The sequence below is a fragment of the Cryptotermes secundus genome, unplaced genomic scaffold (genome assembly GCF_002891405.2).
Source record: "Cryptotermes secundus unplaced genomic scaffold, Csec_1.0 scaffold597, whole genome shotgun sequence".
Classification (NCBI taxonomy): domain Eukaryota; kingdom Metazoa; phylum Arthropoda; class Insecta; order Blattodea; family Kalotermitidae; genus Cryptotermes; species Cryptotermes secundus.
Window position 1 is genome coordinate 772,207 of NW_019743156.1, and position 18,367 is coordinate 790,573.

Sequence of the window (18,367 nt, forward strand, 5' to 3'; positions counted from 1 at the left end):
TATATACCATGCTTGTTGGGCGGAGCTGAAGTTGCAGTTGCAATTGTGAGTGCTGATTGGGTAGCGCACATGATGATCTACAGGTGGGCTGGACATCGAGTGCTGTATAAATACGAGTGCTGTCCACAATGTGACATTGACTTGGCTTGAGCAGAAGTTGAATGCTGTCTGTTAGACAGATGAAGCTGCATGTTAGTTTGAGGGAGTTCCCACATCACTCCCCCCCTCCCGAAAATTGATGCTCATATGTTCAGATGAGTGGGGAAATGGATGTGACGCCCAGAGCATGTAGTCCTTATAGGGAGCTGTGTTGGCATGGCAGGTGGTCCTACAGTCAGGGTAGCTGCGGCTGGTGGGTTGATGCTGTTCCCGCGGCCGGTCTCTTGTAGGATGTAGGCCAGCTTAACCCTGTCGGCTGACACAGTGACATGCCTTCCGCGCACGAGGAATTATAGCGTCTTCTCTCTCTGTGACAGGACCCGGTAGGGGCTGCTGTAGGGGGGCTCCAAAACCGGCATGTTCAATCCTGCCGAAGGAAAGGTGGGCTGGACATCGAGTGCTGTATAAATACGAATGCTGGCCACAATGTGACGTTAACTTAGCTTGAGCAGAAGTTGAATGCTGTCTGTTAGACAGACGAAGCTGCGTGTTAGTATGTGGGGGTTCCCACACGTTAATTGACTTTTATTGGACTGTGCAGGATTTTTCCCAGAAGATAGAACAGTTTATATTAGCATATTGATTTTTAAGTGTTCCTGACCAGTCTTTAACATGACTTCCCTCAACTTCTCCAGGTTTTGAAACAGTACATTAAAATATGTCACAGCCCCTTTTCTCCCATTCCTATCTGGATCTGTTCATAATCATCCTGTCATCTCATTCAACACTGTATGACTTTTAATCTGATACAGAATAATTAAATGATTTACAGACCATCAGTGTATGCTGTTCAAGAGTTTTAGACTGTATGTATTTACAGCATATTTAATGTTCACTAGTTTTATATTCTGTAAAAATTCTGCAGTTAGCTCTTTGCTTTGCCCAGTCAGAAGTAGGTGGCCAACAGAACTATAACTGCACCCACTCCATTTGCCATTTATAGAAGTTTTTCTCTGGGTAAGAACAGTGTCACATAAATGTGAGCCATCTCTCTGAAATTTATGAATTCATATTTCAGCTTTTTCACAGAATTTTATTCTATCCTTGAACATTTACACACAGCTTATTGCAGTGATATTTGCTATCTGAAGTATTTCAGGGAACAGTTATATGCATATATATCAAATTCAGTTGTTACAGGAGCAGCTGCTTGGTAAAACTGCATTTCATTGCATCATTAACACTTCCATATATCTTCGCTGTGGAAGCAAATCATGGTGACAGAGGTAAAAATCACATGTTCTAATGTTTATTTATACATTTTCACCACTATGATAATATTCTGAACCTTTTATGTTGGAAACTTTTTACGTAAATTCTCTTCCTAATGGTCTTAGCATCTTCAATTCTGCTTTCTCAATCCATTTTGTTTGTCATGTCGTTGGAGTCCATATTTCTGACCCACAAACTAACATTGATATGGCTAAAGTTTTATAGAAATTGAGTGCCATTTCTTTTCATACTCTTTTAAGTAACATCCTTTTTGTTGTGCTTGTAAGCTCTGGAAGGAGCTGGGACAGCGCAGTCAGCATAGCGGCTGGCCACAGGCTGGATGGCCAAGGGGCTGGAGTTCAAGTCCCAGTGGGGGCCAGAAATTTCTCTTCTCCACCTCGTCCAGACTGGCTCTGGGTCCACCCAACCTCCTATCCAATGTGTACTGGGGGCTTTTCCCTGGGAGTAAAGCGGCAGGGGCATGAAACTGACCACTCACTTCCAACTAGTGCTGAGGTTAAGAAAATGTGGGTCTATACAGCCACTTCCCCTTATGCCTTCAAGGCATAGTGCTTAATTAGTTAAGTGCAAAGACAACTTTACCTTTCTACCGTTTTGTAAGCTCTGGAAACTTATAAAGTTTAGTATCAGCATCTTTTCACATATAAAAAATAAGTAAAGGTATCACTTTAACAGACCGTGGAGCCCCATAGGGTTGTGAGATGTTGAGGCTCCCACATTTTCTAGACAATCGGCTCACAGATGGCGGTAAGGTTGTAAGCCTTACACGCCGGCCAACCTTTACCCCCAGGAATATTCCTGGTACTCATTTCTGTTAGAGGCTGAGTCGACCCCAGGGCCATGGGCTGGAAGGTCAATTGAAAAAATCCACCTCATCGGGATTCGGTCCCGCGACCTTCTGGTTTGTAGCATAGTGCCTCAACCAACTACACTACCACACGCCCCCTCTTTTCCAAAAAAAAATATGTATATGTGAAATGCTACAGCACAGGTAATTGAGTTACATCTGTTCTGGGTTGTACATAATGAAGTTCTAAATGTAAACTAATTTTCATCAAAAGCTGTTCTGTACAAGCCTGACTGATTGTTGTGGCTGAACAGACTGACATGACTTCTGCACAAGATGTTCCACATTTTGCCTTATGTCAGGAGTGTTTGAAATGGTACTTTTGATTGAAATTCAGTTTTGGTACTGTGGCATTGTCTGGATTTTTATTGTATAATGTACTCTGTATAGTATCACCTTGGGATACTGGACAGTCAATTGCCGTTTGGTCTGTTGTGTTACAGCATTTCTCCCATGGCCACTGGAAATTACAAAACATGATAGAAGTCGTGTCTGTGAAACAGAAGAGTGTAAGGTAGCTGGTAAGTAGCATTTTTTTTTATTTGTTAGATTTTATTGAGATTATTATTATTATAATGTAATTCATTCATCTGCACTGTGCTGTGTCTATAATTGGCCTTGCGGCTGTTGACTCGGCACATTAATAATAAAGAATTGAATTGAATTATTATTATTAGTATTATTATTGGAGGGGGTGGGTTTCCCCATGCACCGCGACCAGTTTGATCTATTGTACGTCCCCCTGTGATATTCTACCAGTCTCTATACCCTACCGGTACTGGTGCGTACCATCAGTCCCGACTCAGCCAGCAGGTTCGGCCTCTACTGGCTCAGCGGTATCTAGATGCTTCCCCCATCTACCAGAGGCGTTAGAGACTATTGTTGGGCGGGAAATGTCCTTCAGTTTGGCTCAGAGGTCTCCTTGAGACATGAGGTTCTTTTACATGCCGTAAAGCTACGACACGGGACCCACAGCTTAAAGTCCCTCCTGGAGGACTTGTTCCCTGAATTTTTCCGCCCTTAAAAATTCCACGACCTCCGCCGGGTTTGAACCCACGTACCTTGAGTCATGAGGTGGGAACGTTACCCCTAGACTACGGAGGCCGCTTTTTGTTGAGATGGTAATTATGTCTTTCTAATGTTACACTTTATTTTCTATAATCAGCACTCTTGGTCCTTGGTAAAAGTACAGTCTGGTTTGTGAAAGGAGCTACATAAATGTAATACTATCACTGATTAATGTAAATTGAAATGTTCACCAGTCAGATATGTTGTTCTCTTCCAGCTGATCTCTATGGTGTAGAGAAGAGAAAAATTTTTTGTTCATTCCAGGAATCAAACCCCAGGTCCTCAGCCATCCACCCTGTAGCCCATCACTATATTGAGTTATCCCAGCTATCCTTTTCAGTGTAAACATGTTTAGTGATATATTTATTTGTTTATGTACCTTCTATTATGAAGTTATTTTACTTTTATATTACTGAAAAACAGATTATAATCATCAAGTTTGCTATAGAAAAACACCTCTTCAGGAACATAATCCCAATTTTTAAAACAGCCTACAGAAAAGTCATCAATTTCTGTATTCCTGCATTAAATTAGGTTTTCCATGAACGCAGCTTCCATAGAATGTGAGGTAACATATTTTTGTATTTTGAAAATGTTCATTTCATTGCTCTGACAAAAGAAATTTTTTAATAATTTATGTATCATCTCACCATAGCTACGCAGTTGCTGCATAGTCTAAACATGAGTGTGGATCCCTGTGAAGACTTCTACGAGTTTGCCTGTGGGGGCTGGATGAAGCTGCACCCTGTACCTCCTTCAGAGTCACACAGGAATCAGTTTGATCTTGTCATGGAGAAGGTAGACTTCGAACTTAAAGGTATGGAAAAGGCTGAGAAAAAATGGAGCAGTTACCTACTTATGCAGTTGCTTTGCTCTTCTAGGAAGTATGTTGTTGGTGCCTTTCAAATGAATTTTTTATGTTGTCTGGGAGTACTTTCATACTGCCTCCAATCACTTGGGCCATGGTTGATTGCACTAATTGTGAATATATGATGGCATGTCCATTGGAAGCCAGAGTTGTTTAATCAGAAGAAACGCCTGGTACTAGGTTATTATACAGTAAACAGTGATGCAGCAATGGAACACGTCACACCAGGCACCGTAACCAATGGAAGAAGCGCTGGGAATGGTGTCCTCTTTGCAGTCCAGAAGACTTAGGGGTCCCTGACAACATACTACAGCAAATTAGATGAGACATTCCCTTTGTAAATAATGTAACATATCTTGGTGTCACATTTGACAGGAGGATGACGTACGGACACCATATCGAAAGAACTGTAGTCAAGGACTTGTGCACATATGTAAGGACCTAGTCACTATTCAGAAGTTGGCATCTAAGTATATATATTAAACTTATGCTTTACAAAGCTCTGATTGTGTAAGTTATGACTCATGCCTGTCCCATCTGGGAGAATGCGGCAGACACTCACCACTTGAAATTTCAGCGCCTGCAGAACAGAGTACTCTGCGCTATTGGAAATATTGACAGGTGCACACCAATCCCTGAATTGTATGTGGCTTTCAAAATTCTTATGTTTATGACTATATAACCAAATTATGTGTCAAGTGTTAACACATATTTTGCAAAGACAACTGGCTAGCTGCCAGTTGCACAGCCCTGTCTGAGGCAATGGATAAAATTCAACATAACTTTCATATAATTCAGCATGGTGTGAAGGCTCCATGTGCGCATACAATGAAGAGCTTGAAGCAGTGCCATAAAATGAGTGGTACCAGCTCTAGAGTTGGTTCATGAGGATGGTCTGGTGCACAAAGTAAGGGAATGAATAATTTTAAAGGGCTTAATCATAGAAGTAAAGGTGAAAAAGGTAAAGCTATCCTTGTAACAGGTCATAGAGTTCCATAGAGTTGTGAGATGTCGAGGCTTCCACATTTTGTGGATAATCAGCTCACAGATGTTGTCATTCTTATGCGCTGGCCACCCGTTACAGCCCAGGAAGATTTCTGGTACTCATTTCTGTTAGACTGAAGGGCCATATTATGGCTGGAAGGATTGGGTCAATTGAAAAATCCAATGAACTCATCAGGAATCGAACCCATAACCTTCCATTAGTAGCATAGTGCCTCAATCAACTATGCTACCATATGCACCCCTAATCATAGAAGAATCATTGTTAAATTATATTTGTCTCACAACAACTTACCTGCGTATAGTAAGAAAAGAGGGAGTAGTCTGTCATCAGCACTGCCATCATTTGTTACAATGAATTTCTTACTTTATTCAAAGAAATTCTTGAAGCTGGAGATGATCCTGATGAACCTTTCCCAGTGAGAGCTGCCAAGAGAACATACCAAGCTTGCATGGACACAGGTAAGTCATTATTAGATATTACTTGTCCTGAATTTTTGTTCTGTGTCAGTTTCGCTATATATTTATAAGATATCATATATGAATTTTTGCAAATCCCAATTAAGCATTACTGAATGATCACAAATTTTAACCATTTCAAGTTTTATTATTTTCTCCTTTTTCTTTATTATGTCTTAATTTCTTGCTTAGCCATTCCTGTTCTCTTTACAGATTTAGAACTTCACTGATCAAGTCTGATCTAAAATTAATTGGGTTCTGACATAGACAGAGGATGATTTTTATTAAATATATGAAATCTAATGGCATTAATTGAAGTTATTACAGTGCACATTTCATGTCGTTCAGCATCATTGTAACTGCTTTCAGTACCTGTTTGGTAGCATAATATCCATAAATTGAACAATAATTTATATATATATGAGGGATGAAAGAAATTGATAACCAGGAGCTTCAGGGAAGGTCAAACAAAGAATTGTACTAAGCATTCAGTGATTTGAAATCATAAAAATTATTATATTAATATTGTGTGCTATGTACATATTATTATTTGTTTAAAATATTGCAGTGAAGCTCCAATCTGAGCTTTGTTTTCCACAGTTGTGATATAATTATTTTTACATGCAGTAAATTGTTTCAAGATAATTGTCTTCTGTGATGTAAAGCTGTGTAGTTTGACTGATCATTACCAAAGTTTTGGAAGAACATGCTGCCTTATACCTTGCAGATTGAGGCATAAAACACAAGACAGCGATCTTCATGTACCATGGCAATGAAAACCTCAAATCTTGCAATAAATTTTTGTAGATTATGTGGAGTCAGAAGGCTTGGAACCTCTGTTGGACATAATAGAAAGTCTTGGTGATTGGCCAATGGCATCTGACACCTGGAAGGAAGAAGACTTTAACTGGCAAAAAGCTATTGCAGAATTGAATAGACATTTGGGTCTTTCTCCATTGGTATCCCTGATTGTTTATTTGGACAGAAAGAATTCTACTCACAGTGTTATTACAGTAAGTCATATTTTCTGGGCAGAAGAATGCCAGAATTTATTAAAAAATTGCTGGAATCATTAGAGTTGTTACCTCAACATGCCATAAAAGCAAGCTGTTGCTATAGAATAAGCCATTATTTATATAAGAAATTCCTGTATAAATTTTAAGGATAAGATTATTTCAGTCTTGGTTAGAAAGTTTTATACTAAACTGAATGGAACATCCTTAGTAAAGTAATGTCCTCTTAATTTTTTGATGGTTTTTAATTTATTGAGTTGTGTGTTCATAATGAAGTATCAAAATTAGGGTTTTTGTTTTAAAAAAGCTGAAGGAGGAGGAAAAGAAACTGTCTGTTCTGGAGGTAAAGTTATGGCTCTGTAGTTATATAATAAGTTTCCAGGCATTGTCCTCATGAGACAGAAACCAGTGGCAGGCTCTTTTGGGTGTAGTAATGAATCTTTGATTCCATAAATGTGGAGAAGTTTATTACTATATTGTCCTATATACTTAAATAATAATGCTTGGCTAACTGACTGTTAGGTTATTTAACGGTTTTTTTTTACTTAGGAGGCCCTGTATTATTGAATGTGGTTAAAAAATTGTTATTATTAGTCACATTACTTACCTGAAGATCAGAGTTGGTAAATCAGCAATTCAATCCAACTTTTTTTTTTTCAGTTACTGGGGTTGTATTATCATCATCATCATCATCATCATTATATTTTAACTGCAAATTGGTTTTTTCCTGGTGGCAGCACTGAATGTGATTGTAAAATGAATATCACTGGTCAGATTAATCAGAGTCTAGAAATTGTCAATCCAGCTTTATTCTTTATACTGATATCATTTAAGACTGACAGACTCAAATCATAACACTAGAATTACTCGTACTTTGTTTCAAAATGAGCAATCAGAGGGTTATGTCTTTAAGATTGCTGTCTCAGAATTGTGGCTCTATGGTTATGAACATGCCTTACAAAATTTGACACTGGAAATTTGTACACATTCTCCCATAGTTCTCATTCTGATAAAATGATCCAGTTATTTAGTAGCTTCACATGTTCTTTTGTTGCCATATTATTATTCCACAGGTTTCCCCAACAGTCTGTGAATAATTTGTTGATTTAATTTCTAACCGAAGCATGTTCAGTCCTTAATGTATTAAAAGTAACATATTTAAACAACATGTAACACTGAAATATGCATACGAAACCTGAGAGTTAGCACAACTCTACATTTTTTCTCCTTTTAATATCTCCATGCTTCCACCATTAATATTGCATAGAGATTTGACCCAGCAGAATTCAGAGGTCTGCACTCTTTTAAGTTTGTTTTATGGGACTTCTTCATCTTGGTATTATTAGTGGCATAAATATATTTTATTATGTTGTGATGAAATTTAAAATTGTCATCTTTATAAAGAGTTTACATTTTATGTGAAATTCCTGTTTAATATTTGTCTGGTGGATAATAAATTTTAACTCTACATTGAAGAAAATGTTGCATGGATAATATTCTACGCCAAGAACACTGGGCTGACTTCACACAGTTTGAATGTTAAATGAAGGTAAGTCTTACATAGAAAAACATTAAATAAGTACTTCTTGCGGCTTGTTTTGGACTTCACCCATCGTCTGGTATGTAAAAGAAAAACGACCACAATGTTTCAGAGACTGGATCTGTCTCTGTCTTCAGGTGGGTGGGGAAGGATAAACCTACTCAGTTGGGCCCATTAGAAAGAGCTAGTCTCAATCACTGGGTCCAGTGGATGAAGTCCAAAAGAAGTACAGTATACACCATCGTCAGAATCCTTTCAAGTCTCTTAAATAAGTACTTCAGATTATGCAATAATTTTATATATGGTATAACCAAAATTTTAGAAATTCAATATAAATTTTCTCTTCCATTTCATTTTATTGACTCACTAATCTAATTCTAATATACACTCGGCAGATTGACCAGTCATCACCAGTGTTGCCACGTTCAATGTTGGCAGACCCAAATACATATGGAAAGCAGTTGGAAGCATATCGTCAATGGATTATGGGGACTGCTATTGAAGTTGTGAAGGCTCGAAATGCTTCAGTTCCACCCACAAGGATCAGTGTGGATGCATCTGAAGTGCTGGAATTTGAGATTGAGTTGGCACATGTGAGTATCTTCTACTTGCAGATACTAGTACCCTTCTGGTCTCTATTAATTTTTTGGGTTGAAATGTAAATACAACAAAGAAAAACACAGTAGCTCTATTAGTTTCTATTAAGGAGATCAGTAAAGAATTAAATGCCGAGGAAACAAAGTATATGTTCGTGTCACATCACCAGAATACAAGATGGAATTTTAATATAAAAATAGCTAGTGAAGCTTCTGAAAATGTGCAAAGTTCAAAATATCTCAGAATGACAAGGAACAAAACAAAATGGCACTCATGAAGAAGTTAAAAACAGATTAATTCCAGAGAATACTTGAAACTGTTGATTTCAGAATCTTATCTTCTTGTGTTTTGTCTAAGAACATGAAAATTAAAGAATGCAAAACTATGATTTTACCTATAGAATTCTTGTATGGGTATGCTACATGGCCAGCTCATAAGAGAAGCTCATATCTTGAAAGTATTTGTGATCAGGATGCTGGGGAGATCCAAGAGGTAGGGAATAAATGGAAGCTGGAGAAAATTGTGTAATTAGGGGCTTTATAATTTATACTCTTCACCAGATATTAGGATGATCAGTTCAAGAACAGTGGGATGAGCAGGGCATGTAGTACACATAAGATCAGTAGATAATAAATACAAAATTTTAATTAGAAAATTCAAGAGAAGAGACCACCAGGAAGACCTAAGCATAGATGGAATTGTAATAATAAAGGAGATCTTAAATAATATTGAAGGGTATGGACTGGATTAATTTGGCATAAGACAGGGATGAATAGTGGGGTCTTGTGGTCATGCTAAGGAACCTATTAGTTCTGTAAGGTTGAGGACTTGCTTGACTAGGTGAGCACTTATTATCTTCTCAAAAAGGAATCTGCTCCATAGAGTTAGATAATAAGTTTATGGGAATGTACAGGAAATTGTGACTTAGCATTTTATGTGATACTGTGAAGAGAATGTTGTGTTATATGTGTAGGTGACAACTCCTACCGAGAAGAGGCGCAATGCATACCGAATGTACAACCCAATGACACTTGAGGCACTTCAGAATTTGACTGATTCTGTTCAGATCTCAAGTCCTCATGCCAAGGTCTGTAATTTATTTTATATCTTAGGAATGCAGGGTTAATTTTGAGCTCAGTTGTTGTTTGGAATAGCTGGTAGAATGAAGAAGAAATGCTATTTTCACATGAATGGAGTGTTACTTATAACGTCCTGGCATGGACTGTGTAGAAAACACTATTCCTCTGTTGCAGTGAAATGGTTGCTTAGCAATGGTATGATGTATTCTATTGCTGCATGTGCAGCTATCAGCACAGACTGCTCAGAAGACACCATTCCTCTATCATTTATGGGCCGCTGCATAGTAATGGCCAGCTGTTATGACTCACGATTCTTGCTTTGAGCGAATATGCCACACTATGTTCAGATTTGTTACTTGCACTTATTTCACTGATATTTTTTCCACTTATTCTGAACATGAAATTTTCTCATTTTTAAATGAATTCCTACCAAATTATATATATATGCTACCATTTGAATTAACTGGAAAATAACTGATTTGATAATAAACATCTGCATGAATATTGCAGAAGAACAGAAAGGGGTGCACCCCTGTATCTATCTTTCTCGTTAGCTTTCCCCAAATGACTCATGAATTGAATGGCTTATTGGCCATTCGGGAACAATATTTATGGATGTTTCCTATGACTCATATTTTCCAAACATTTTTTTATTGCTAGTGGGGTGGGACTAAGTCCCTTGTACTGCGGCCACTTCTGGCCAATTGTACCAGCCCCAGATGATAGGTCAGAGTGATTGTGGAGCAATTGGTGGAATGAAGATTGGCAAGGGAAACCGAAGTCCTCGGAAAAAACCTGCCCCAGCGCTACTTTTTTCACTACAAATCCCACTTGACCAGACCTGGGATCGAACCCGGGCCACCGCGATGGGAAGCCAGTGACTAACTGCATGAGCTATGGCGCGACTTACTACAATTGTGTCAATGGCAAACAACCACACACAACCAAAAGCACCAAATAACCATAATTTACATTGTCATTCATAAACAAAATTACAAGGAATATAGTTATTAAATGTTATACATGCTTAGCATGAGTGTACATAACTGCAAATATTCCAAGGTAACGTTCATATCGGAATCAGTGGGCTCTATAAAGCTACTATTTACATGTCACTAGTTTGGTACTTTGAAAGATCTTGCTATCAAAACTTATCCTTTTATGAATTAATTAGTGTAAAATTAATTGGTTTCTATATATCTTAAAATTTCTGTTCCTGTGCCCATTTCTTAACTCAGTAATGACCAAGTGATTGTTTTTACATGTTTATATAGAGTGTACATAAATACTTCTACAGAATCCACAATTTCAAATATTTATACTAGTTTAATATCATAGACAGAGAAGACCTCTCTTTTTTGTACAGGTATACAATTTTGCATTTTATCTAGTAAAAATTATATTGCATTTTCAGATACACTGGCAAGATTTCTTTGAAGCTGTGTTCACAGATATTGACGTGACCTTCAATTCGCAGGAGAGGGTTGTGGTTAAGGAGGTGCAATATTTGTTAGACCTCGTGACAGTTTTGGACCATACACCTCTTAGAGTTATTGGTATGTTCACACAGGATGTGCTGTTCACTTCATAATGTCTAAATTAAGAACATCCAAAACTAATACTTTCATATGTAGGATGAAGAAAGATATACTTAATTAAGCACCAAACCATGAAAACATATAGAAGAGTGGAAGTGTAGATCCATGCATTCTTGTCCTTGGCTCTAGATGGAAGTGAGTGGTCAGCTTCATATATTGATCAGTTTATCATCAGTCAAAGAGCCACTGGTACCTACTGGATAGGAGATTTTGTGGGTGGGTCCCACAACCAGTCAAAATCCCTGCCACCACCAGGAATCAAACCCAGAATTACTGAAGACAGATATTTGAACACTACGGTACCTGTGTGATATTCTATAGCATGATCTTCTTTCTAATCAAGTTCCATTACAATCAGCCATTTTGTTAAAGTAGTATTTATTGCCTCTGTAATTTGCTCTTCTCGTCCTTTTGTGTCATTTTAGTCTTGATGAGAAATAATGCCACTAGTTCTAATACAAAAGTAATCAAATTATTTCCTGATGGAAATGGTGTGAGTTATGGTTTAATTTCAGCAAACTACATTCAGTGGCGTCTAGTGAAAGCACTCAGCAAAGAGACCACACAAAAAATGAGAGAACTTTCATTTCAATTTGAGAGAGTTTACAGTGGAACTAAGGAAAAACTGCCCTTGTAAGTGTTACATTAATATTACTAACTATGGACTGTAATAGTTTTGGTGACACAACTTGAATCTTATGTTACATGATTTTCTGTTTTGTTTCTTACCAGATGGCGAGAATGTACATTCGTGACCACCAGTTCTCTAAGCTTTGCTGTTGGCTATTCCTATGTTAGCCGATTTTTTGATAATGAGGCTAAGAAATCAGTAAGTCACATTCTCCATATTCTTTTCTTGAATTATGATCCATATTTGCAGTACTTCAGGTCAAGGCTAAATAACTCTAATAGCATTTATATCTTTGACCATGCAACTCCATTTGTTGAGAAAAAGTAACCACGATATTTTAAACTTTGATAGAACACAGTCTCTGATCTGTCAAAGATTGTATTCTGTATTCACCTCTCTGCTTATTACTTTCTTCAACTTTGAAGACTGGGACAGTACATTCCTCCAAAATGTGAATAAGCTAATACCAGACTGCAGAGTGTAATATCCCAGGGGATAGTGTTATTCAAAATATCTCTGACATAAATTATTACTTTGTCTATTTTTGCATTTCCCTGCTCAGCCATTTCAAAATTGCCTACATTTTCACCATAATGAGAGGCATTTGACATAAACACAACTATCATATTTCTCTCTTATACTAGATGCTCTCCTTCATGTACTCACAGTCCAATGATAACATATGGTAATGAAAAAATACAAACTGCAGGTCTCAAGAAGCTCTACTAAATAAGATTTTTTCAAGAAAACGACATCTGACAATAGAGAGACTTGTTGGTAGATTCACCTGCCAACAAAATTAGCAGTACCTGCAACTAGCATGTTTTGCATTCAGTTGGAACTCTGCATTACCATAGTATCATGCAACACCATAATGATATTATTATGTAGACAGATTAGTGAATTGGAATAGCTTAGTCAATAAATCAGCTGAGTATGGGCTGGACAAGTAGGGTTTGATCCTCAGCAGGTGCAGGAATTTTTCATTTTGCTTCACATCAATGCAGACAGGTTATGAATTGAAGAGCATGTGATCAAGAATAGTCAACTGAAAAGTCTACTGAATTGCAGGCAGATCTTAATTAATTTGCAGAAATATTTAAAACTCCATCTCTCTTTCTCCTGCAAGAGAGAGATAACCACATGTGTACATAAACTTTTCTGATTTACCACTCTGATTTAAGAGTGCAATTATTATCCAGCTGCTAGGAAACAAGGCTGGTCCTGATGGGGTGTAGCCCTTGCTCTGCTGCCTGAAAATACTACAGTATTTATCAGACTGTTTCTATAGATAATGGATTTAGACTAATGACTGAATAAAACAGTTGGCTTATTTGCCTTCAGAGATTATTTATAAATGAATGTAACAGTATTTATATTCAATGGTGATCAATTTTCACTTAATCTAAGCTCATGTATAACTCTTGCTGTAAGACAGTCATTGTCACCATAGCAAATATGTAAGAGAATTGTGGTATATGATATTATAGAAATAATGTTTTTTATTATGAGAACAGTTGTTTACTAGAGTTTCAGTAATATGAAACTGCAGTGAGTCTTTGGTTGTATTGAGTTTTGTTATTAGAATAATACAGAGGGGCAGACGCTTTCTACAGAGTCAGAATGTTTTTTGATAGGCTCTTCAGATGGTGGAAAATATTCGGGCACAGTTCAGTTCTTCAGTGAGTGAAGTTGATTGGATGGATCCGGTTACTCGCAAGGTAGCACAAGCCAAAGCACAAGCTATGAAGGAATTGATTGGTTATCCTGACTGGTATGCAAATAAATCAGCAATAGAGGCTTATTATAAAGGGGTGAGTATTTATGGAAATAATTACTTCCAGCTTTAGCTTTAAAAGCCTAGAAGTAAATTATGAACCCAGACCGCGCCATAGCTCAAGCGGTTAGTCACTGGCTTCCCACTGCGGTGGCCCGGATTCAATCCTGGGTCTGGTCAAGTGGGATTTGTGGTGGACAAAGTGGCACTGGGGCAGGTTTCCTCCGAGTACTTTGATTTCCCCTGCCAATCTTCATTCTACCAAATTCTCCATCATAATGATCACCCAGGGTAGGCTACAATAGGCCAATCAGTGGCTGCCTTGCCAAGTGGACCCAGTTGGACTCCACCCCCACTAAGCGAATTTAAAAAAAAATTGTGAACTCTGTAGATCATGCTGGGAAGCACCTGTGGCTTTATTAGATTCTTGCATCAAGTCTGAACTTTTCATCTTCGGCCTGACGTTTCACCATCAGGATTACTAATTCTTGAAGTCTCTGTTGTCACTGTTAATGAAGTCTGTGACAGAGTAAGAACATAATCTGACAAGACTGGGGCACACATATATATCAAGGTATGTTTTTATTATAGTTTTACATATCCATTTTGTTTCAGTGTTCATTTATCTCAGATACAGAACCACTGTTATGGAACCGATTGATTGTATATACTGCACTACATATAGTCATTAATTTTATGTTTCAAAGAGATAATATAGTAACACGAATACTCCATTATTTATTTGTTATGCTCATATTGTGAAAAAAATTAAGCACATTACCTGGATATTACTGGAAAAAGTCATTGTCAATTTGTTATGATTCAGACACTAAAGAAATGGTCATCATGCTGGTGTATTGAGTGTTCCTTATTTAATATACCAAAGATTAATACAGAGAGAGAAGATCCAGTGTGGTTGTGGATGTTCTAGACAATCACAGAGCAGGGGAGCTACTGATGTGGTTACATACTTTAGTATTTCCAGTTTATTTCTCTTTATATTTGTTTCTTCTTTTAACCCATGGGGCTTGAAATTTTTCGGTACAGAAAAATACAGTGGGACAGATTGTTTCTGAAAAAATCAACACCTAGCAAAAAGAAACATTTTACTGCCTCCAAGATGCATTATGGATATTAGTATTTCAGAAATGTGTTACTAAGATATAACAATAAATTGTACATAACCACCATACCAGAGGAAATCTGAAATTATTTACTAAACTGAGAAGACAGAATAGTTTCATAATCTGTCCTCAGTTCATCCAAGTGTTACATGGAATTATTCCATAAATTGAACCCAAGAGGCTGAGCACTTGAAAAGGATTAATAGGACAATCACAGAGGGTTGCTTACGTCTGTTATGAATAAGTATGAAGAAAAGGGATGTCTGAACAGTGTGTTTCAGCTGTAAAAATAAATTGCTTATAACTTCATAATTGCAGTTAAACTATTGAAATTATTGTGAAATTTATATGAGTATAAAGATTACAGTCATCTGGCATGTGTTGCAACATAGTTTGATAGATGGATACAGATATTTCAGAGGAACCTGCTGCCATGATCTGCAGGCCAGACCACAGGAGGCAGTAATCTGTTGTCATATATTTGGGGTCTGTATGATGAATAATAATGGGTTCTGGATTAGATGATTTGATTTATTGGCACTTCTTTATGACTACAATCAATTATAACAGCTCAAAATCAGTGACTGTCTAAGACTTGCTCCATTCCTTATTGGACTATGAGCATCTTCTCTTCTGCATGACTGACTTGGTTCTGATATATAAGTTTGTCACTTCCTTAGCTTCTGTTGTTCACTGGTTAGCACTCCTTCTTACGACTGTCTGACGAATGCCTTCAACGGTGACTGTCTTACGAATGCTCTCAATGGACTAACTCAATGTTCTTGTGTGTCCTCCTTTTATAACTCTGGGAGCACCAAGTAGAGATCACCATTTCCAACCATTCACGTTATTGCATGCTTATCTATTGCTGTAGGAATCATTTGTTAATTCAGCAGTACTACAACACACATGAAGTCTTTTCAGTCTCTTCACTAGTTGTTTCTGGGTAACAGCTTCTGTCAGTGGAGACTCCTCTGCTTCCATGCTCACAGCCAGCCACCAACTGCAGCTTCTGACACACAAATAACTACTTGCAACTAACTGTTAACCATAAACTGCCAACTCATTGTCAGTTAGGTTGGTCAGGTAAATTGCTGCTGGCCCTCATCAGCACAGTGAATCTTGGATTCAGGACCCATGGCCATATTTTATTCTTTCCATGCCTTTTACATATTTTGAAATGGGGCCTCCTCTTTGACGAGAAGAGGGGTCTGACTACTAATGGTCATCTACCAGGTTACTCACCTATGGTCCTTGTTGTACTGCTTCTGCATGAACAACATAGAAAATACCACTTCCCACAGTTCTTCTATTGTTGCGCATGTACTTGTTGCTATGGGAGCATGTTTACCAGGCTGTTACCTAGAAATGGCCGCCTCTTCTGGCCCTGCTATTCCACTTTTCATGCTTCATGGCACAGTATGTTCTGTATGAGGGTTGAGGTTCTCGTGGCCTGAATACTCATATTAAGATGATAGTGTTCTAGGATGTGACTGTATATAGTTGAATAGTTAGAGGGATACAAGAATTTTGGAGGAATCTGCTGCTTCCACTTTCACCCGTTACTAAACTATACAGCATCACATCCCAGAACACCAGAATCTCAATATATGAGTCACTGGGTTACCATGAGAAAACTTTTAAAAAATGAAGGGTTTTTGGACTGATCTGGAAAATATATTCCCACTGAGTCACATAAATTCAGTTAAGTCAGTATTTTATTACTCTAAAACAGGAGCTTGTTTTAGGGTTCCAAACTGAAAATGTTTAATTTTTTAAAGTTTCTGAAATTGTTATATGTCACTTGCATCTTGTAACATTATGTATTTCCTGTAGGTTTCAGTTGGAAGGAGTCATCTAAGAAACATTGTGTCTCTGAAAACACTGATGATGCATCGAGTCCTGTCCAAGCTGCATTTACCCACTGACCGCTCAGAGTAAGACATATTAACAACCACCATACAGTAATTCAAAATGACTAGTTATGTTGCATAGTAAAGTAAAGGTAACCCTGTAACAGGCCATAGAGGCCCATAGGGTTGTAAGATGTTGAGGTTCCCATATTTTCTAGACAATCGGCTATGCCCTATGCACTGGCCACCCTTTACCCCCAAGAATATTCCTGATACTCATTTCTGTTAGAGGCTGAGTTGACCCCAGGGCCATAGTGCAGCTGGAAGGATTAGGCAATTGAAGAAAATCCAATGACCTCATCGGGACTTTAACCCGCTACCTTCCAGCTTGCAGCATAGTGTCTCAACTAACCATGCTACCACGTACCCCCAGTTGTATTGCATGTCTGAAATGAAATAGATACAACAGGAAAGAAATGACACATTTGCCCTTTTAATTTCATCCTTCAAGGACACTTGTCTGACATACACCTTGAGATTTTGGTGAATTTCATGTCTGAATTGACTCACTCGTCATGATTAGAACTGATCAGGAATGAAAATGTTGTACTTATTTCCACTACCATCATAGAGTTCCCCCCCCCTCCCCACTGTCAGGGAGTAATAGCATTTTGCAATGCAAAATAGTGGACATGTCAGTATGGAGAATCAGTGTAGCCAGTTGACGCAGTTTTTACTAACAGTCTAATAAATCTTGGTGCTGTAAAGGTGAAAGATTCATAAATTAATATTATGTCACAAATAGGTTTCTTTTTTGTGGGGGGTGGGGGTGTAATAACAACAGATTCTTTTGAAATGTTAAATGTGATAGTGATCACAAACATTCCTCTAATGTTCCTTCTTTGAGTGCCATTGCCCTGTGGCCTTAGGGCATATTGCTCTCCCCAAAATTAAAATTTCTTCTCCCATTGGTCATCCTTGATCATATGAAATTCAGTATCCTTCACACTGAAATGCATTTATAGCTAGCTAACCAACCAACTAATTACTGAATGTACTAACTCAATGGATAATGTTGGCCTATGCCAATGATGTGAATCTACTGGGTGATAATGTAGATACCATAAAGAAAAACACACAAACTTTAATTGATGCAAGTAAAGAGGTTGGTCTAGAAGTAAACACTGAGAAAACTAAGAGTATGTTGCTGTCTCGTAACCAGAATGCAGGGCAAAATCATGATATAAAGATAGGAAACAGATGTTTTGAAAATGTGGCACAATTCAGATATTTGGGAACAACGATAACAAATCGAAACTTGATTCAGGAGGAAATTAAGAGGAGATTGAACTCGGGTAATGTTTGCTACCATTCAGTCCAGAACTTTAGAATATACAAAACTATACTTTTGCCTGTGGTTCTGTATGGGTGTGAAACTTGGTCTCTGACATTAAGGGAGGAACATAGACTGAGGGTGTTTGAAAACAGGATGTTGAGGAGAATATTTGGACCAAAGAGA

General features: G+C 37.8%; 1 protein-coding gene across 3 annotated transcripts in view; it reads left to right on the top strand.

The window, feature by feature from the left end:
- Positions 1 to 18,367, top strand: part of LOC111873912 (neprilysin-4) — a 32,653-nt gene that overhangs the window by 1,705 nt on the left and 12,581 nt on the right. For 2 of the 3 annotated variants that reach the window (XM_033755275.1, XM_033755277.1), the window contains exons 2-13: positions 1,291 to 1,385; positions 2,683 to 2,760; positions 3,963 to 4,124; positions 5,556 to 5,639; positions 6,444 to 6,649; positions 8,585 to 8,782; positions 9,760 to 9,873; positions 11,280 to 11,421; positions 11,979 to 12,096; positions 12,196 to 12,292; positions 13,732 to 13,908; positions 16,832 to 16,932. In XM_033755275.1, the coding sequence (XP_033611166.1) occupies positions 1,291 to 1,385; positions 2,683 to 2,760; positions 3,963 to 4,124; positions 5,556 to 5,639; positions 6,444 to 6,649; positions 8,585 to 8,782; positions 9,760 to 9,873; positions 11,280 to 11,421; positions 11,979 to 12,096; positions 12,196 to 12,292; positions 13,732 to 13,908; positions 16,832 to 16,932 (1,572 nt within the window). The remainder of the gene's footprint in view (positions 1 to 1,290; positions 1,386 to 2,682; positions 2,761 to 3,962; positions 4,125 to 5,555; positions 5,640 to 6,443; positions 6,650 to 8,584; positions 8,783 to 9,759; positions 9,874 to 11,279; positions 11,422 to 11,978; positions 12,097 to 12,195; positions 12,293 to 13,731; positions 13,909 to 16,831; positions 16,933 to 18,367) is intronic. The other variant, XM_033755276.1, reaches the window with a different exon arrangement.